This window comes from Dromiciops gliroides, chromosome 3, assembly GCF_019393635.1.
Source record: "Dromiciops gliroides isolate mDroGli1 chromosome 3, mDroGli1.pri, whole genome shotgun sequence".
NCBI classification, from domain to species: Eukaryota; Metazoa; Chordata; class Mammalia; order Microbiotheria; family Microbiotheriidae; genus Dromiciops; species Dromiciops gliroides.
The window spans coordinates 566,645,575-566,665,191 of NC_057863.1; the positions used below are offsets into that span (position 1 = coordinate 566,645,575).

Sequence of the window (19,617 nt, forward strand, 5' to 3'; positions counted from 1 at the left end):
GTAGATATATACACATAGCCAATAAGCCAGATCTCTGGAAATGAGAGAAGAATTTGCTTTTGACATTGCATGCAAATACAAATATCTCCAATATAAAATAGAAAAACATCTTTTTTATTTCTCATCACCAGCCCTCGAAAATTCTAACGTCAATACTACAAAAATAAATGTATCTCAAATTCAAACAATATAAATCACAAAAAAGAAATGTTAACTATTTTAACACTGAGATAATCTTACTTTGTATTTTCCAGGATTCTTCAAAGCACAAATCAGAGCTCCATGGCCTCCCATAGAATGGCCAAAAATAGATATCTTCTCTGGGTCAGCTGGAAAATTGGCATTTATCAGCTTGGGCAGCTAAAAAAAAAGGTTAATAACAAGACAAAAATATAAGAGAAATGTAGCCTCTTTCCAAGGTACACAATAATAATATCATGAATAAATCAGTACTGCTTACTGCTGAGTTATGCAGTCTTTGTACAAGTTGATTAAATTCTACTTTTTAATATATTGATTACAGTTTTAAAACTTCATGAACAAGAAATATTACTATTAAAAAGAAAATATTGGTTATACTATAATGTCACAGCCCTCAAAAGTGGGCCAAAACAAACAAAATAATAGAAAATAGAACATGTTGCATCAGTGTACATTGATTATTGCCTCTGTTTCAACTAAAAGTCAAAAGTTTGCATTTTCTTGAAAATTAAATGAATGAAACCTTATTTAAGGAGATAAACAATTCTTACTAACTTCTTTAGTCAAAATTATATTTTTATATTGGCCACTTCAAATAAAACACTTTGCAGAAAATAAATGGTTTCTGCTTCTGTGTGGCCTTTAAACTATATTACACATGACTGGCAGTTTTGATTCTGTTGTTTTTCTTAAACTGCTGAGGTTATACCTCTACAAAGTCCTACCTATCACAGAATAAAGATTACCCTGTAAGTCAGCAGGGCCCAAGAACTGGCAGGCAGCTCTACCATTCTGGGCAGGGCTTCAAGCAACCTGAAGCCCTGGCAAGAGACTGCACTTGCTTTCTGAGGGTCAACCTGGCTACCTACAGAAGGCTGGCTACTTGGTGATAAAGTGTTCCACCATGATTACTCACAGAACAAAGAGAAATACAAAATGACCTTCAGTTCTGCGCAAGCCCCTTCCACTTCTATGGCAACAGGAACAAAGCAAGGGAAAAGGGGGCAGAAGCAGCGCTCAATTCCAATTTGTAGATAGACTAGAAACACTAAATTAATTTTCAGCACTCCAAAAGTGATAGTCGCAACCAGTGCCCAATGAGGGGCTATACTACTTGCTGGAAGAACTCAATCATCAATCTTGACATTTGCACTCTAAATGAAACCAGAAGATAAAAGGAAGCCGAAGCTAAATGAGAAGATGGCTCACAAGTTCTCCTTAGAGAGACAAATAAAAGACAAATAAAGTTGGTTTTATTGGGTGTCAAAAGGAAATACCATTTGATGAGGAAGCTGGGTAATTTTATATTGCTGTGCCCATGATTAGCATCTGGTAAAGAATAACCATGAATATAATTATTGCAAGTAATGAGGAGGCTGAGAGTTTTATTAAGAATTTAAAACCCTCCAGATTAAATTGTCCTATGTCAACCAATTAAATTAGCAAGTACTTATTAAGCACCTGTAATATGCTGAGCACTGTCCTAGATGCTATAGATAAAAACACAACAAATGAAACACTCCATCTTCTTAAGAAGCTTACATTCTAACATACTTTAATACAAGGTGACTTCAATGCATAGTTGGGCATATAAAAATATGGAGATAAAACATTGGAAAACATGGTTCAAAAGTAAGAAAAAAGAGGGACCACAGTCTTGCAGATTATGGGGTCATGCATATATATTATGAATATTTTTTTTGAGAAGAGAGTTTAGAGTGGTTAGACATATGACTAACATCAAATAACAACATGAACAAAAAAGAAACTGAATATACTGGAGCAAAGAAATGACTAGTTAGTACTGGGGGAGTAATTTCTGAATCAGTTGTTGGTGTAGTCAGTTTTGTTAGACCAAAGCTCAAAATCAATATATACTGGGAAACATAATTATTAATCTATTCTGAAAAACACTTGGAAATTTTCAATAACAGGCCTACTTAAAAACCTTAATGGTCCAGAATAGTGATTTCATCAGCTTAGGGAGCACTCAGAGACTAAACTCCTGCTCTCTATGCAGATCAGCAACTATTCTGTAAATTATAGTCTCTGAGGGTTGCCTGGGGCACTGAAATGTTAAGTGACTTATTTGTCCAGAGCCACACAACCAGTATGAGTAGGAGGGAGAACTTAAACACTGATATTCTGGACTCCAAAGCCAATTCTCTAGCCAGGATGCCATGTTGCCTCTCATAGAAAATGATATTTTGAAAAAAAATGATATTTTGAAAAAATATTTGTTCTAACATGACCAATAAATGCACATAACATCAACTTAATAATACTAATCTTGAGTTTAAGATTAAACTTTTCAAACAAAATCAAACTAAGACAGCTAGTAAATAAATGAAAATAACTGAAGCAAATTATAAAAATGTTAATTTCAATGGTATTACCTCATCTATTATATATGAGTACATCCTATAGTTGGTTTTCCAAGGTTCTTCAGTGGCATTCACGTAAAAACCAGCACCAGTACCAAAGTCCCAGCTGTCATCTTCTCCTTTAATATTACAGCCACCTATCAAAGCAAAATGTCATTGTTAAATGACCACCTGAAATCATCAGAGTATTTATGAATATTTTACATAGTGCTTCATTTTTTCATAGTTCTTTCACATAGCTGACCTTACCTGGTTTGATCTTAGCAACACTGTGAGGTAGGCAAGGCAAACATTATTACCTATATTTTAAAAGTGAGTAACTAAGGTTCAGAGAGCTTAAGTGATTTGTCTAAGATCCCTTTACAGAGTTAGGAAATGACATAGTTAGGACTGAATCCAAGTCTTCTGACTCCAAACAGAGGATGCTTTTCACTGAATAACACAGCCTCTGAGTCTAGAATGCAAACACCTCTAAAACTGAATTGATATCACTAGAAACATCACAACATGGCCAGGAATCAAAATCAATCCCAGGTCTCACATGCATCCCTATGAGAGTGCTGTGATGAAAGCACTTTGTAAGCTATAGAATACACTACAAATGTTAGCTAGGAAACGTTAGTATGATCGCATTCATGGAAGAGTTACCAAACCAAGAACTCCTCACAATAATGAAATCACAGGTCAGAACCAAAAATTATTATTACAGTATTTCCAAGGGCATAGAGCAATTAGGTAGCACAGTAGATAGAGCACCAGGCCTAGAGTCAGGAGGACCTGAGTTCAAATCCGGCATCAGACACTTACTAGCTGTGTGACTCTAGGCAAGTCACTTTAATATGTTGCCTCATTTCCTCATCTGTAAAATGAGATGGAGAAGGAAACAGCAAACGACTCTAGTATCTTTGCCAAAAAAACTCCCAATGGGTCACAGAGAATTGGACACAACTAACCAACTAAACAAAGAGTGCAGATTTTGTGCAAAATATATGGATCCTGAAATTGGTAACAATAAAAGCTCAGGTATCTTTAATATATACTTTGTCTTTATTTTTTGGCAACGTTAAGGAGCTGAGAAATAGCATTAAAAGAGACCACAAAGCAGAGGAATATGAACAGAGAGAAAATTTGGTTAAGTTTTATGGTCTGTTTCCTCATTGGACTACCAGGTAACATGAAAAGGAGAGAAGTAAAGACAGAATGTAAGAGAGATGAAAGGTGGTGGTTGGGGAACAAATAGTATAATAGTATCAAACTTGGAATACACTCTTTGAATACTATATTGTAAATGTAATTATTTTGTAATTCCTTCATGTATTCATTGTATTATGCATCATCACTATCTGTATTATGTCTTATCTCTGTACTAAACTATCAGGTCTCTGAGGATAGAAGTTGAGTCTTACCTAGATTTTTATATATATATATATATATATATATATATATATATATATATATATATATATATACTGTTATTCTGTATTATTTCACTATCTTTTTATCTCTCCTATCTAGCACAGTGCTTGGCACATAGTAAACACTTAATAAATGCTTGCTGATTATCTCTGGGCAAAAGTAACTTTCTTCTACTTGACAAGTATCTGAGAGTAGTAAGCTCAATTGGTTAAAGCACTGTGAATACGAGGCCAAAATTATATGCTCAGTCTCTTAATAGATTAATTAGCTTTGGTCTATTCTTTGACCATAGGGCATAGGGCACACCAACTCAGGCCCAGAGCCTTGGAAAAAGGAACAGTGTGAGACAGTGTCAATACAGCTATTAAAGACACCACAATTCATATAGTAGGTGCTTAATAAAGATTTGTTGAATTGTTGTTAAATTACAGATACCTTAGTAATGGTGTCATATTGTGTAATATTTGTGTCCAAAAGGCAACAAAACACATAAAGTTAATCAGGAAAGTGTGAGAAATAATTCATTCGGGTCCCTAATCTCTCCCTTCCTCCCTCCCTTCCTTCCTCCCTCCCTCCCTTCCTTCCTTTCTTTCTTTCTTTTCCCCCTAACCTATTTCAATCAGTATTAATCAATTTTATATGGTTCCATAAGGGTACTGATTATAAGTTCTGCATATTAGGCCCCAGAGCTGTGAACTGCAGATTGTAAATCCACTTGTTTAATCACAGGATGCCAACTAGAGGCCCTTCACCCTTGTTTTTCCTTGTCATGGTGACCAAGCTCAGTGTAGCAGAGGTGACTCAATTACATGGAAAGTCCTCCAACCTATTTTTGTGCCTCTGGACCATTCTCTCATGTCCAACATGAGCAAGGGACCATCTCATGATCATCTAATCAACAGAGATACCCCTTGCTTCACCTAACCTGTGACCCTGCTAACATACCATTTTTATTTATTTTGGCTTACATGTCATATGTCAACCAATGGAATTCTGCACTTTGTTTGGACACTTTAGAATGTCCAGGTAATAGATAAAAACAAGGTCGTAGAAGAAGGAGGCATCTCAGATCCACTTCATTAGAGGGGACTGTGGACCCTTTAATAAAGTATCATTGGCTCAGAGCTCTGCCTCAGTCTTTTTTATTGAAGGTTGGACAATTTTAATAACCATAAAAGTATTGATAAAACAAATGATGATTTAGAAGATTTTTGAAAAATTGGAAGGAGAAGAATTTAGAGCTTTAAGAAGAGCATGAAAAAGTGTTATGTTACCAGTAAGAAAAGTTAGAATAGGCAATTGACAAAAGTTCAATGCCAGATGGCTAAAAGATTAGTCCAGTCTATTCTCCAAGTTAAATACTACACAAAGAATAGATAGATGCAAGTTAAAAATAACATCACCAGGGCAGCTAGGTGGCACAGTGGATAGAGCACTGGGCCTGGATTCAGAAGGACCTGAGTTCAAATCTGGCCTCAGACACTTGCCACTTACTAGCTGTGTGACCCTGGGCAAGTCACTTAACCCCAATTGCCTCACCAAAAACAAACAAACAAACAAACAAAAACCCACACACAAAAATAACATCACCAAAAAAAACCCCACCCCAAAGTACATGAAGTTATCCAATCTATTTTTTTTAAGGAGTCCTGAATCAATTATACAAAAGAGGAACAAATTTTATGATTTCTTAAGTTACCAAATTATCTTTTTTCTGCTGTAATAAAATTACTTATCATTCTAGTGCTAAGTTTTTACATGCTTTCCTGAACTCTCACTGGTCTGGCTAACAAGATAAGTGCTCTACTTCAAAGATACTGCCATGAGGAAATAATTTATAGATATAAGCTACTTTTAGATATATTAAATGATGTCCAAGTCCTTAAAAGATTATCACTGTTGGCTCTAATATATAAGTCTCAAATGATAGGTTTTTTCCCTCTGGTTTTCAACATAGGTTTTATTAGTTAGAAAAAAGAAAACTAGTAAGATCTTATTTAATTGAATTGTTGCTATGATTCCTCCTAATCTTAATCTTACTAGTTTTAAATACTGCTTCTCCTTAATTATTATGTGTTCCTTCAGATACTTGCTGATGCTTTTCTATTTTCCAAATAGCTACTGCTGTAAGTATACTTTGCTTACCTCATATATCAATATCTCCCCCTATTGTTTACAAGTGAAAAGGTTTCATGTCTATAAAATTATTCCGTATCACACCATAGTTGTTTGCTTATCTTTCCTACTTACTAGATTGTAAAGTCGTTTAGGGGAGAGATTGTGTCTGATTAATCTTGCATTACTCATAGTGCCTAGAACAGTCCTCTGCACAGAGTGGGCAGGAGCACAATAAATATTTGTTGAATTCAACTAAAAAATAGAAAAAGCAGACCATTCTTTGTCTGTTAGGCCAAATAAAAATTTAGCCCCAAATATGGAGATGATACATAGAAAATCTCTGCCAAAAAAGACTTACGTGGACTGGTGTCTGGTGCAACGACAATGAGGCCATGTTCTGCTGCAGCTTGGTGGTAACCAGCTTTTGTGATAAAATTTTGCTCTGTGCAAGTTAAACCTGAAAAGCAAAGAATAATGATGTCATTATACACTGGTTTTTGTTCAAAGTTTTCACTTTCCTACAAATATAGTAAACTTACCTAAACCAGGAGTAATTTAAAGCAGAGGTTCTAAACAACTTTTGTGTCATGGACCCTCAGGCTATCTGGTAAAGCTTAGGGGCTCCTTTTCAGGATAATATTTTTACAAGATTACAAAGGAAAATAATTATGCTGAAACAACAATTATAAATTCTTTTTAAAAACAAGTTAATAGACCCACAACTTAAGAACTCCAGGGTTAGGACTACCAGTAATTCTATGCTATACAACTTTTAAAAATTGGTTTTCTTCCATTTAATATTTACAGCCATAAATACAACACATCAGGGATCTCTAGAGTTTGGTGTTGGAACTCTCTTCACCAATAAAAGTCACAATTTAATAAGCATATCTTAGGCTGTGACTTGCCCACAGTCATAGAATTAGTGTTAGAAGAAGGATCTGAACCCAGTTCTTCCTGAGTCAAGGCTAGAAAGCAATATGATTCGATATTACCACTAAATACTGATAACTGACTCAACAAAGGAAAAGTCAATCATTTATATTAAAATTTTTTAGCACTGTGCTTCCAGCCAAGTCCAAAATGTTGCCATACCTACAGAAATCAAATCCTCTCTTAATGAAACTGAAGCCGTAATTTTACCTACTTTTAACTGTCATCCATCTGATTTTGAACATGGCCTCAGCAAGAATAGGACGTAGCAAATTAAGCTCAAGTACTTTTTGAAGAGGGATACTAAACTAAAGGATCAGGGGAGTATAAGAAGACCTCATCAAAACATCTGACAATGTCAACCTGTCCTCATGGACAAGATGGAGAGATGTGGGCGTGGGCAGGCTTAAAGGGTCAGACCCAAAGAATAAGTTAATATCAGCATGGAGGGGAAGGCTTCAGAGAACATATTCTTAACCCTCTGTCATGTTCACTATTTTTATCAATGACAGATAAAAACAGAGAGAAAGCTACTTATATATACATAGGATAAAAAAAATGGGAAGGATACCTAACACACTGGATGGGCTGGTTAAGATTCAAAAAGATGCTACTAGGCTAAAATGATGGGCATTCCATAATAAAGCTACCCAGAAATGGAACAAGCTGTCTGAGAGGGTCATGGGGGCAACTCTCTCTAGAATTTTTAAAGTGGAGACCAGATAACCCCATGTAGAGGATGTTGAAGAAGACATAAGTTATGTACTATATATACATATACATACATACATACACACACACACATACATACATATATAAGTTATGTACTATAAAGGCCTTTTTAGGTCTTCTCCAACTCTGAGCTTCTGCAATTATTATGAGTTTTCTAGGAGAATCTGCCAAGTAGTTATAGAGATGGTTCTACCAATCCATCCTGCCAACCTAAAAGATTTTTTAAAAAGCTGTCAAGAAGTTATTTTTCTACATCAGATATTATGAATTCTATTCTCATTTAATATTTTCCTCTTGATTAGGGAAGTCCTTTTACTATAGAAGTGCTTGAAGAAGTAGAAATTAAATGACTAACCTTTCGAAGGTCTTTTCATCAGAGACATTACTATACTTTCTCTGTCTTATTTGGATAAATGGAAAAAGAAAAAAAAAGAGCTCCATGGAAGCAAGGAAGTTAATATTCAGAACTGAAAAGTTTAAAATTGTGCCCTGAATAAGGGATCTAAAAAGAATAAGGTTACTTCTTGACGGCAAAAGTTCTAAATTGCCACCAAACAGTACCAAAAGTTCCAAATATACTCACCAGACAGCCAGTAAAGTACAGGACATTTTCCAGTTTCTGCCTTCGGTGGCAAGTAGATTCCAAATTTCATTTTGCATTTTAGTTCCACACTGTTTCAATCAAATATATCTAATTCATTATTCTTTCTGGACAAATCTCAAATCATACAAGAAAAGTACATTAACACCGAAGCTGTCTGTTGTGAGCTCCCTCATTATCTTCCCTCTTCATCTATATCCTCCTCCTTTGTTTCAGTCTTCAGAAGAGGTGAACCTTCTCCTTGTAGGGGTTGCTTTCTACTTGTGCCCTTGATTCGTTCTTGAGACAGCTTGACCCATGAATCTCCATACCCACCTACTCCTCTCTAACACTGAATCTTTATCTACCGGTTCTTTCCCCACTGTCTACAAAAATGCTCAGGTCTTCCCCAGCCTTTACTTAACCCTACCAAACCCTAAGCTATTGGCTTAAAGTACCCTTGTCCTCTCAAAAGAGATGTCTACACTTACTTGCTTCCTCCATTGCCTTAATATCTACTCACTTGTAAACTCCTTACAATCTACCATTTAACTCCATGAATACACTGAAACTGCTTTCAGAGGTTACCTGTGATTTCTAAACTGATCAATACAAAAACCTTTTCTCACTCCTAATCTTTATTGATTTCTCCGCAACTTCTGACACTGTAGACCACCCAATCTTCTTGAATACTATTTTCTCCCTTGACTTCCTCTATACTGTTCTTACTTGGCTCTCCTACCTTTCTAAATGTTCCCTTTTAGTTTCCTTTGCTGGGCCATCACCCATCGCCCACTTAGTGAGAACAGATATCCCTCTAGGCTCTGCCACAGGCCTTTCTATCTTCTCTTTTTTTGCCCTCTTCCTGGGCAATTTCATTGCCTCTTACAGTTCAATTATCATCTCTAGATACACAATTTCCAATCCACATATCTATCCTAAACTCTCTCCTGAACCTCCACCTGAATGCTAGACATCTGGATGCCGGTCCCAATAGCATCTCAAATTCAACATGTCCAAAATGGAACTTGTTTTCCTCTTAGAATAGTCCTTCTTCCAACATATTTGAACAAGCCATCCTCCAAGTCTGGAAAACACTACCCCACCCCCACCTGCTCACCTCCAAGGCTCAGACCCTTATCTTTCCCTTAGGCTTACTTTAGGTCCTACTTCTGAGAAGCCTTCCCTAGTCTTCCCCTCACCTTGCCCACTCAGTTATTATTACTCTTTCCTTCCTTACATTACTTTGTATTTATTACTGGTATACATGTTTTCCCACACCTCTCCTCCCAAAATCTAAGTCAAATAAAGAAATAGGATCAAAGATACTTGAAATTATATTTGCCACTGGTACAGATGATGTTTAATAAGTTACCTGTCATGCTCATAGACTTTCTGAAACCCCTCAAAGCACTTGTTGCTGGAAATCTGTTTCAAGGCCATGGTTTCTTTGCTATTAATAAAAAGTTAACACGAGCTTTGTTAGTTTCTAGATAATAATTTTTTGAAGATACAGACACATTTTCTCATTTGTATGCTTAAACAAATCCTTGAAACATAACTAATTCCAATAAGTCATTGATTTTGATAATTAGCACAAAAATGGCACTAAAAAAGTATTGCAATTTTTTGCTACTTCAGATTAAAGCACTTGAGAATATTATTACTAAAACATGCTAATGTATTATTTCAGTCTTTGTTGATCTCTAAGGCAATTGCCAATAATCAAAGTATCAAATAATGCTGAGATATCAATAACATTGATTGACTGGTTATTGAATAATTAAAAATGGATAGTGATATGATAACCAATTCAAAATTATAACAACATTATTATTGGATTTTGTAAAGAGAAAAGGTTGCGTGAGTTTATGAAGCTATTTTCTGCCTGAAGATAATGATAACATTTTTTTTAAATCAATCATTCCAGGTGGCCTTGTGTTTTGTTTCTATGGAAATAAATGGAAGCTAACTTGCAAATGTCCTTGGAATGGTGGAAAGATCAAAAAATCCTAGTTTTGAATCCTGGCTCTGCAATTTTCTAGATGTATACTAGAAACAAATTCCTTAACTTCTCTGAACTTTCATTAAATCTTTTATAAAATAGTGATGACAATACTTTCATAGCTAACCTCGTAACAGTACTATGAGGAACAAATGAAATAGTTGGTGTATCATGCTTTGTAACTGGACAGTGTTATCTAAACATTAGCGTTCATAGAGGTTGGCATGTTTTGGGAGTTGTTTTTGTACATATCAAACAATAATTCAACACAAGAGCATTCACTTTTTACATGTTACATCCATACAAGAGGCAGAAAACCATTCTCATTAAAAACTATTATCAGAAAAAATAATATTGTAATAGGGAGTACTCACTGTCACCATATCTGGTAAAGAAAGATCAGACCTCATTAGGAAAAGAAAAAAATGACTACTTTGGAACACTGTCGTTAATGTTTTTATCAGACATATTACAGATAGAAAAACTGAGATCTAAAGGATTGGGTCCAATGAAAATGGTGAAATAACAGTGCACCAATGCGCCAACAGGTCATGCAATATTGGAAACAGAAGAGAGGTGGAAAGAACAGTAGGTAGGGGTAAAGCAACTTAGGACCAAACTCTAGCTTTATAACACACTATCTGTATGACATTATACAAGGTTCTTCATCTCAATCTTTTCCTCTTTACAATGAAAGAGATACATTTAGAATTAAATGTCACTTCCAATCCTACCCCTTCTTGAATATATGTCTTATTGTCTGTCCTGAAGTCTTTTAACTAGTACATTTCTGGAAATCATTTCCTTTTCATTATTTATTATTCAATTCATTTTTTAGCATCTCCTTATAGAAACTGAATTTCAAATATACCCTTTTCTTTTCTTTTTCTTTTTTAGTGAGGCAATTGGGGTTAAGTGACTTGCCCAGGGTCACACAGCTACTAAGTGTTAAGTGTCTGAGGTCGCATTTGAACTCAGGTACTCCTGACTCCAGGTCCGGTACTCTATCCACTGCGCCACCTAGCTGCCCCAAATATACCTTTTTCTAATAGTTTAGTGCTCATGAACCGCATTTGCACTAAAGCACATAAGCACCTTGAAGCCAAGGACTAGTTTTTGTTGTGTCTTTATGTCCCTAGCACCAGAAGTATCCTGAACATTGGTAATTATAAGGCTAACTGAGTTGAATTGAAGTAGCAAAAGCTATAGAAAATAACTGAACCATTATTTCTCAAGTTGTCTTACTTGAAAAATATATAATGTCATTCTATCTGGGCTGGGGAAAGCAATCTCATTTTCAAAAAACAGGGACAGCTAGGTAGGGCAGTGGATAAAGCACCGGCCCTGGAAACTGGAAGACCTGAGTTCAAATCTAACCTCAGACACTTGACATTTACTAGCTGTGTGACCCTGGGCAAGTCACTTAACCCTCATTGCCCCACGGAAAAAAAAAATATATATATATATAATATATACACACACACACATACATATACATAAAGAGAGAGAGAGAGTGATCTTAGAAACTCAGTTTTTAAAATGGCTTTGTACATATCTATGTCCTAAAGTTATTAAGTTTATGCAACTCAAGTAATTTTCAATGCTTCGTTTTATATTAAGGAAAACTAGATCATCACTCAAACTCTCTTTGAGAAAAGATATGTAATCTAAGATTGGAAAGATTTTTAGATAGTGACAGCATTTCCATTAAGTTTAAATATGAAATATCTCTATCCACAGAGAAATTATACTCAAGTCATATTTTCTTCTTTCTCTGCCTAAAAATAACAATACAAATCACTTTTTTATTTTTAAAAATTTTAATGATCGACTTTTTGTTTTTTACACCAATAGTTAATTTTCAAAAAAATGTAAAAAAATGTAAAAGTTAAAAAAAAAATTTTGACTTCCAAATTCTATTCCTCCATTCAATGCCCTCCCTCATTGGGAAGGCAAGAAATAGGATATCAATCATACATTATGCAAGACATTTCCATATTAGCCATCTTGAAAAAAAAAAGTATGCTTTAATCTGCCTTCAGACTATGAGTTTTTCTCTGGAGGTGCATATGATCTCTTTGAGATACAGACCTGGCAGTAGTATTGCTGGGTCAGAGTACACACAGTTTTACAGCCCTTTGGGCTAATTCCAAATTGCTTTGCAGAATGCAGAATCAGTTCACAACTCTACCAACAGTGCACAGGTGTCCCAATTTTTCCATATCCCCTCCACCACTTGTCATTTTCCTTTACTCTCATATCAACCAATCTCATAGGTATGCAGTGGTTTTAATTTGTATTTTTCTGATCAACAGTGATTTAGAGCATTATTCCACATGACTATAGATACCTTTGATTTCTTCTTCTGAAAACTTCCTGTTTATATCCTTTGATCATTTATCAGTTGGGGGAATAGCTTTTATTTTTATACATTTCACTAAGTTCCCTATATATTTGAGAAAGGTCTTTATTGGAGATGTAAAACTTTTCCTGTTTCCTGCTTTCCTTCTAATCTTGGCTGCTCCTGTTCTGTCTGTGAAAAACTTTTAAAATGTAACATAATCAAAAATATGCATTTTACATTCTGTGATTCTCTCTATCTCTCTTATTCGATCATAAAGTCTTTCCTTATCCATTTATCAGACAGGTAAGATATTCTATACTCCCCTATTCTGTTTTTTATATCACCTTTTATGTCTAAATCATGTATGCATTTTGACCTTATTTTGTACACCAACAAATATATCCCGAATCCTAAATGGAACCTTTCCATTTAACAAAGAAAAATTAAACCACATAAGTGGTCTGAGAGAAAGTTAGTTCCTTAAAGGCTGAGACCAATTCATTTTTGTTTTTGTATCTCCAGGATTTAGCACAGCATTTAATAAGCATAGACTGATGCTTCTATCTTTTTTAACAAACTCATAAAAAATGACCTCACACTTCCAAAGGAAGTACAATTCAATGATGAATAAGTACTTCCCATAGAAATAGGAAACAAAAAGTGTTCCTTATTTCACTGGAAAACCTTGCTTTTCAACATCTACTGGCCTTCCAGTTATATTTTTGGAGTTTCTGAAGTGATCAAATGTAGGAGAGCTAATAATCAGCTTGCCTTTTTCCCCTTGTACGGGTATACTGATTTGCTTTTCAATCACTTAAATAAATTTGCACCAGACTGCCTTTTTTCCCTTGCCCATTGAATTCTTCTTAGTGTCAATCTGAAACCAAAATAAATGCTTTACATTTAGCTATGGGAAAAAAGAAAATATGAAGGCTTCGGAGAGAATACCTTTTCAGCTTATTTTAAAAACCACTCTCCTTTCAATTCAATTCAAGGTGTCCCATACCTTCTGTCTGTTCTATGCAAGGTAATGTGCTAGAGGCTGAAATTCTTGTTTCTAAATATTTTTTGAAACTAGCCTTAAAATTAAAAGAATAGAAATGATAAATTTAAAACCTGACTTATAAAACAAGAAGTATCTAAAGTTGTATTATGAAAGAATTTTTTTCAGCAACAATATTATATGTGAAATTAGGGTTACTTTCAAGGTCAGTTCCACTTGAATTTCAGTATGAAATGTTAACTGTAAAACTTAAAACTTACCTATTCAGTAACTACTGTTTTTTCACTCACGGACACAAGGTGACTGACAGAAGGTATATGATCCTGCCACCAAAAGACAAAAGGATATAGATTATGGAAATTTTATTAATAATAAAAAAGATACACTTTTGTAACATACATTTGTACATGCTAAACAGATATATTTTACTTTAGGACAAAGTGGGGACAAAGTGGAAAGAGTGATAGCCTTGGAGTTAACACACCTGGGTTCAAACGTTATTTCAAATACCTAATAGCCATGTAATTATTGGCTAATCACTTATACTCTCTATGCCCCATTTTCCTCATCTGTAAAATGGGAATAAGATTTGTACTACTTCCTTCACAGGGTTGCTCTAAGGAAAATGCTTTACAAAACTTAAGATGATATATAAATGTGACTTATTACTGTTGTTCTTATTTCCAAGCAGGCTTTTATTCTACAAATATTGAAATAAATCATGTACTTAATGGCTTTGCAATCCAATCAACCTGGAGACAGATATAGTATTTTATTCCATATCCTGTCGCTCTCATCTCAACTTCTGAGCTCAATTTGGGGTCAGGTGTTGTGCCAATAGGGCCTGGCACAGCAGGTAAAACAATCTTGAATTGTGTAAGATAATAAGTCAGAAAAATAAGTCTTTTAGATGATACATGACATTTTCCTATCTTCCCTGTTCTTTCATTCTGACTAGAAAACTAGGGCAAGGTCTATTAAAATTCACAAACCTTCTAGGTAAGTTTGGACTCCCATATTTTATATCAAAGAATGTTCCCCACTTCACCTTCATAGGTGGGTAGAGAAGATAAAGGGGCAGTAAAACATGCAATATTGACTGCACTGTTTCTTTTGCAGGTCTCATCCAGAAGGAAAGATGGGGGGCAGCGAGATGGCGCAGTGGTTAAAGCACTAGCCCTGGATTCAGGAGGACCTGAGTCCAAATCCAACCTCAGACTACCTGTGTGACCCTGGGCAAGTCACTTAACCCTCACTGCTCCGTAAAAAATTAAAAAACAAAAAAATTTAGGGTAGACTTCACCTGCTAACTTTTACTAATTCAAATATTGGATGAGGGGCTGCATTAGTAATTATGGGGGGGAAGAACAAGCATTTATTGAACTAGCATTTATATAGTATCTTCGTGCCAGGCAGTGTGCTAAGTACTTCACTAATTAATATTATAATTAATATAATAATATAATATAATAATTCTCATTTGATCCTCACAGCAACCCTTTGAGTTAGGTGATATCCCCATTTTAAAGTTGAAGTAACAGAAACTGATAAAGGTTAACTGACTTGTCCAGGGTCACACAGCTAATGTATGAAGCTGGATTTGAACTCAAATTGTCTTGACTTTAATAAGGCTAGCATTCCACCCACTGGAACATCTAGCTACCCAGCTACTTACTACTCTCTAGTATGAGGCTAAAAGAACAAAACTTTGCTGCACTCTTGCTTTAGTCACTTTCTCTCTCCCTGCCTCTCACTCTCTGCCCCCACCCCCATCAAAGTCCAAGGTTAACATTCACCACCTTTAGTCCTCTGTACCATCTCTTTCTTCCATCCAAGTAGTATTCCCATTTTACTTATTTTTCTTCTTTGCAAAAGGCATTCTCTTTGGAATGTTCTTCACCAATCTATGTTTACCATTCTTTTCACCAATCTATTATGTTTACCACTCTTTAAAATCTGGTTCATGAGGGGCAGCTAGGTGGTGCAGTGGATAAAGCACCAGCCCTGGATTTGGGAGGACCTGAGTTCAAATTCAGCCTCAGACACTTGACACTTACTAGCTGTGTGACCCCAGGCAAGTCACTTAACTCTCATTGCCCCACAAAAACAAACAAAAATAATCTGGTTCATGAGCTACCTCCTCCTCAAAACTTTCCATTATCATTCTACTCTCCCTCTAAATGTTCTCGGAACACATCCCTTCCAAACTTTTAATCTCATGACTCTAACTACTTACTAGATATGTCCACCAAAATGTCACTTTAAAAAATCAACATATATAAAATTGAATTCCTGATCTTCCTTCAAATCTGTTAAAGGTACTGGTATTTTCATAGTACCTAGATTGGGCATATAAATTATCTTTGACTTTTTCCCTCCCTTGACATCCATAGCTAAAAAATCATCAAGTCCTATCAATTCTTTTTTTTTTTTTTTGGTGGGGAATTAGGGTTAAGTGACTTGCCCAGGGTTACACAGCTAGTAAGTGTTAAGCTGAAGTCAAATTTGAACTTGGGTCCTCCCAAATCCAGGGCTGGAGCTCTATCCACTGTGCCACCTAGCTGCCCCAAGTCCTATCAATTCTTTAAGTCTCAATGCCATTTCTACACCTTCATTTCATGCCTAGCTACTCTAACACCCTCCTAATGAACCTAACCCAACCTCTTCCCTTTTCCTATCCACTCTGCGCAAAGCAACTGGACTAATTTCTTTCAAAGAATATTAAAACTGTGCTTAAAAGCTTTCAATCTCTCCCCTCAAAACTTAGCTCCAATCTAAGTATAAAATGATGGGGTAGCTCTAGACCAAGACTATATTTTATTTGGTTCCATAATCATGTATAGGTTTATCCTGAAAAACAACAACTTTCCCTTGCCCCCGTCAGGTCCTTTTTTCTCCTCCAAAGTTTTTTCCCCTGAAAGTACTGTTTCTATTTCCTCACCAATCATTCATCCTTCAATCCATGACTTAATCACCTTAAAACTGTATCATCCAATCGCCTCTTCTCAGTCCTTATCCTTTCTGACTTCTAGGCAGCATTTGGCACTATTCAACATGCCTTTCTTCTCTGACTGTTATGTGATACAAGTCAACTGTTCCTCCTATGTCTCTGACCACTTCACTTCTAGCTCCTTTGCTGATTCTTCATCCTCTTTAAGCTCTCTAAATAACGGTTTTCCACAAAGTTCCTCACCCCCCCCCATGTCTTCCCTTTCCTCAGTATCTCAACCATTCGTACAGCTTTAGCTATCAGCTCTTTGTAGATGACCCTTCAAATCTATTTTCATCCCCTTTGTCCTAAGCACTACTCTTGGATTTGCAACTGAGAGGCATTTCTAACTGGACATCACACCCTTCTATAACTAAGATCAATATCCTTCAAATCATTCTCTCAAGTACTCAGGCTCAAAACCTTCTCTCATATCAAATAACCAAATTTTGCTGTCTGCCTTCAAAAATGTCTCATATCTACCCACCACTGCCATTACCACATTAGTTCAAATCTTTTTATTAGTTCTCATTTGATATAGCTTCTTTTTTTTAATTTTATTTTTTTTATGTATAAGGTATTTTATTTTTTCTGTTACATGTAAAGATAGTTCTCAACTTTTGTTTATACAAGCTTTACAATTTCAGATTTTTCTCCCTCCCTCCGCTCCCTCCCCCTCCCCTAGACAGCAGGCAATCCGATATAGGCCATATCTATATATCTATATTGATATAGCTTCTTAATGGGTCACTTATTTTTTGATCATCCCATGAATGGTGCACAACCTGTTGGGGTAATCTTCCTCCAGAATGGCTTTGATAAAGAGAACACTAAATTGGAAAGAACACTGAATCAGGGGACCCTGGCTAGACATCTTCCCATTCTAGACAATATTCTACTCTGAATAATTCAAAGTTCATAGAATTACTGATTTGAAGTTGGAAGGACATTAGGGATAATTTCCAACCTCCTCATTTGACAAAAGAGGAAAATTGGTGCCCAAATAAGTGCCAGGATTTAAAATTGAGTTCCTCTGATTCTAAATCCAGAGCTCTCTCTCATGCTTCCCTATTCACGTGTATCACTAGTAAGTTAAAAGCTGCTCTGGAGAGGTTGGTCTCCTTGACTCAAGTCTTTCCTCACTCTAATCCATCCTCTACTAGGTTATCAAAGGGATATTCCAAAAGTACATTTTTGACTATCACCTCCCTCTCTCACCCGAATTCAATAAACTCCAGCAACTCACTACTACTTCCAGGATCAAATATAAAATCCTGCCTGGCTTTTAAAGTCTTTCATTGGCCAGTTCCTACTTTGCCAGTCTTCTTCCACCTTACTCCCTTCCACAGTCTCTCTAATCCCATGATTTTTGCTTCCTCGATGTTCCTGAAACAAGACACTCCATTTCTCCACTCTTTTCACTGGCTTTCCCCATGCCTGGTACCCACTTCTCCCCTCTGCCTCCTGGGTTCATTCTGATCCTAGCTAAAATCCTCCCTTCTGCAAGAAGCCTTTCCTAATCCCTTTAAGGCTAGTGCGAATATATCTTGTTTGCATTTAGTTGTTTGCATCTGCTCCCCTCTAAGAGATTGTGGGCTGCCTGAGGGCAAAGACCTTTTTTTTTTTTTTAAACTTTCTTTTCATCCCCAGAAGTGATCACAGTGCCTGGCACCCAATAGGCACTTAATCAAGGCCTGTGGATTGATTAGAACCCTAAGGCAGAAATTTCCAACAAGACCATTTCGTTTTCATAAATATTGATGGCACTTCGAACAAAAGCCAGGGAGCTCCTACCCTCAGAGATTACATTCAAGGTGAAAAACTCCGGAAGGTTATCAAAGTGCAGCGGCCACTGGTCGTGATCTCAGCCTTCTAAAGTAGATTTCACTTCAAGGGCAATAAAGTAAAGTTCGTTTTTATAAGAACTTCCGTCCCGCGATGACTCCTTTCATTTTGCAGATCAGGAACGCAAGCTCAGAGCCCCCTGCACCCTCCCTCCCCCCAGTTAAGGGCCGCGGCTGAGACCGTAATCTGCGATTCACCCTCCACCTCCAAGCCCTTCCCCCCACTACCCCAGCGGGTCTCAACCCGGGGCCGTGAACTTGTTTTAAAAATACTTGGGTGCGTGTATTTGGATACCACAGTCTTCACTTGTAATCCTAGATATTTTATTTTATGCACTGAAAAACACAAAACGTGAGAAGGGCTTTCTTCCCCAGACTTCGCCAGGGGTTGGGGCCGTCCACAAGATACAAAACGGATTAAGTCTGGCTACAGGGGCGGGGGCAGGAGTGGCCGTCAGCTCCTCCCTCCCGGCGGAGCCCGTTTCACCCCAGGCCCCCCCCCCCCCCCCCCCCGCACCTGGGCCACCCGGCCTTCGTGCGCCGGAGCGGATTTCCGACAAGAGCCTGCACGGCGGGCCGGTGGGGCCCGTTGGGCCGGGGAGGGCCGGGTTTAGACCCCAGGGCCTGGAGCCTGCGGCCGGGAGAACCCGCGCACGCAAGAGCCAAACTTACCTCCGTCGGTGTAGGCGGCGATAGAAAGAGCAGGGGGTGGGGAGAGAGATGGAGGAAGAGGAAGGACCGAAGCACCGCCACCCGTCCCGCCTTCCCACTTCCCGCCTACTCTTCTTGCTCTTCCAGGCTGCCTCGGGGCCCTGCTGCCCATCTCCCTTCATCTTCCTTGCCCGGCCCTGCTGCCTTTCCTTTGATCTTTTCCTTCTTATTTCGTCCTCCCTCCTCCCCTTCCTCTTTTCCTTCCTTATTCCTCCCTCTCTTTTCGGGTTTCAAACTGCATTTTAGTAGTTATCTCTTTAATGGAGAGTTCCAAACTATAGCCAAAGATCTGACTCCTTTCCTACCAAGGGTTATTTGCACACATGGTGAACAGCATCTATTTAAGCAAATGGAAAA

General features: G+C 37.1%; 1 protein-coding gene across 3 annotated transcripts in view; it reads right to left on the reverse strand.

Moving 5' to 3' along the window:
* Positions 1 to 19,360, reverse strand: part of ESD (esterase D) — a 34,434-nt gene extending 15,074 nt beyond the window's left edge. The window contains exons 1-8 of one of the 3 annotated variants that reach the window (XM_043996747.1): positions 19,222 to 19,360; positions 13,977 to 14,039; positions 10,744 to 10,774; positions 9,740 to 9,817; positions 8,368 to 8,456; positions 6,478 to 6,576; positions 2,598 to 2,722; positions 241 to 360 (exon numbers count right to left, since the gene is read on the reverse strand). In XM_043996747.1, the coding sequence (XP_043852682.1) occupies positions 241 to 360; positions 2,598 to 2,722; positions 6,478 to 6,576; positions 8,368 to 8,456; positions 9,740 to 9,807 (501 nt within the window). In that variant the 5' untranslated portion in view covers positions 9,808 to 9,817; positions 10,744 to 10,774; positions 13,977 to 14,039; positions 19,222 to 19,360. Of the gene's footprint in view, positions 1 to 240; positions 361 to 2,597; positions 2,723 to 6,477; positions 6,577 to 8,367; positions 8,457 to 9,739; positions 9,818 to 10,743; positions 10,775 to 13,976; positions 14,040 to 18,499; positions 18,585 to 19,221 lie in introns of those variants that run through there. The other 2 variants (XM_043996745.1, XM_043996746.1) reach the window with 2 other exon arrangements.
* Between the last annotated feature and the right edge of the window lie 257 nt (positions 19,361 to 19,617).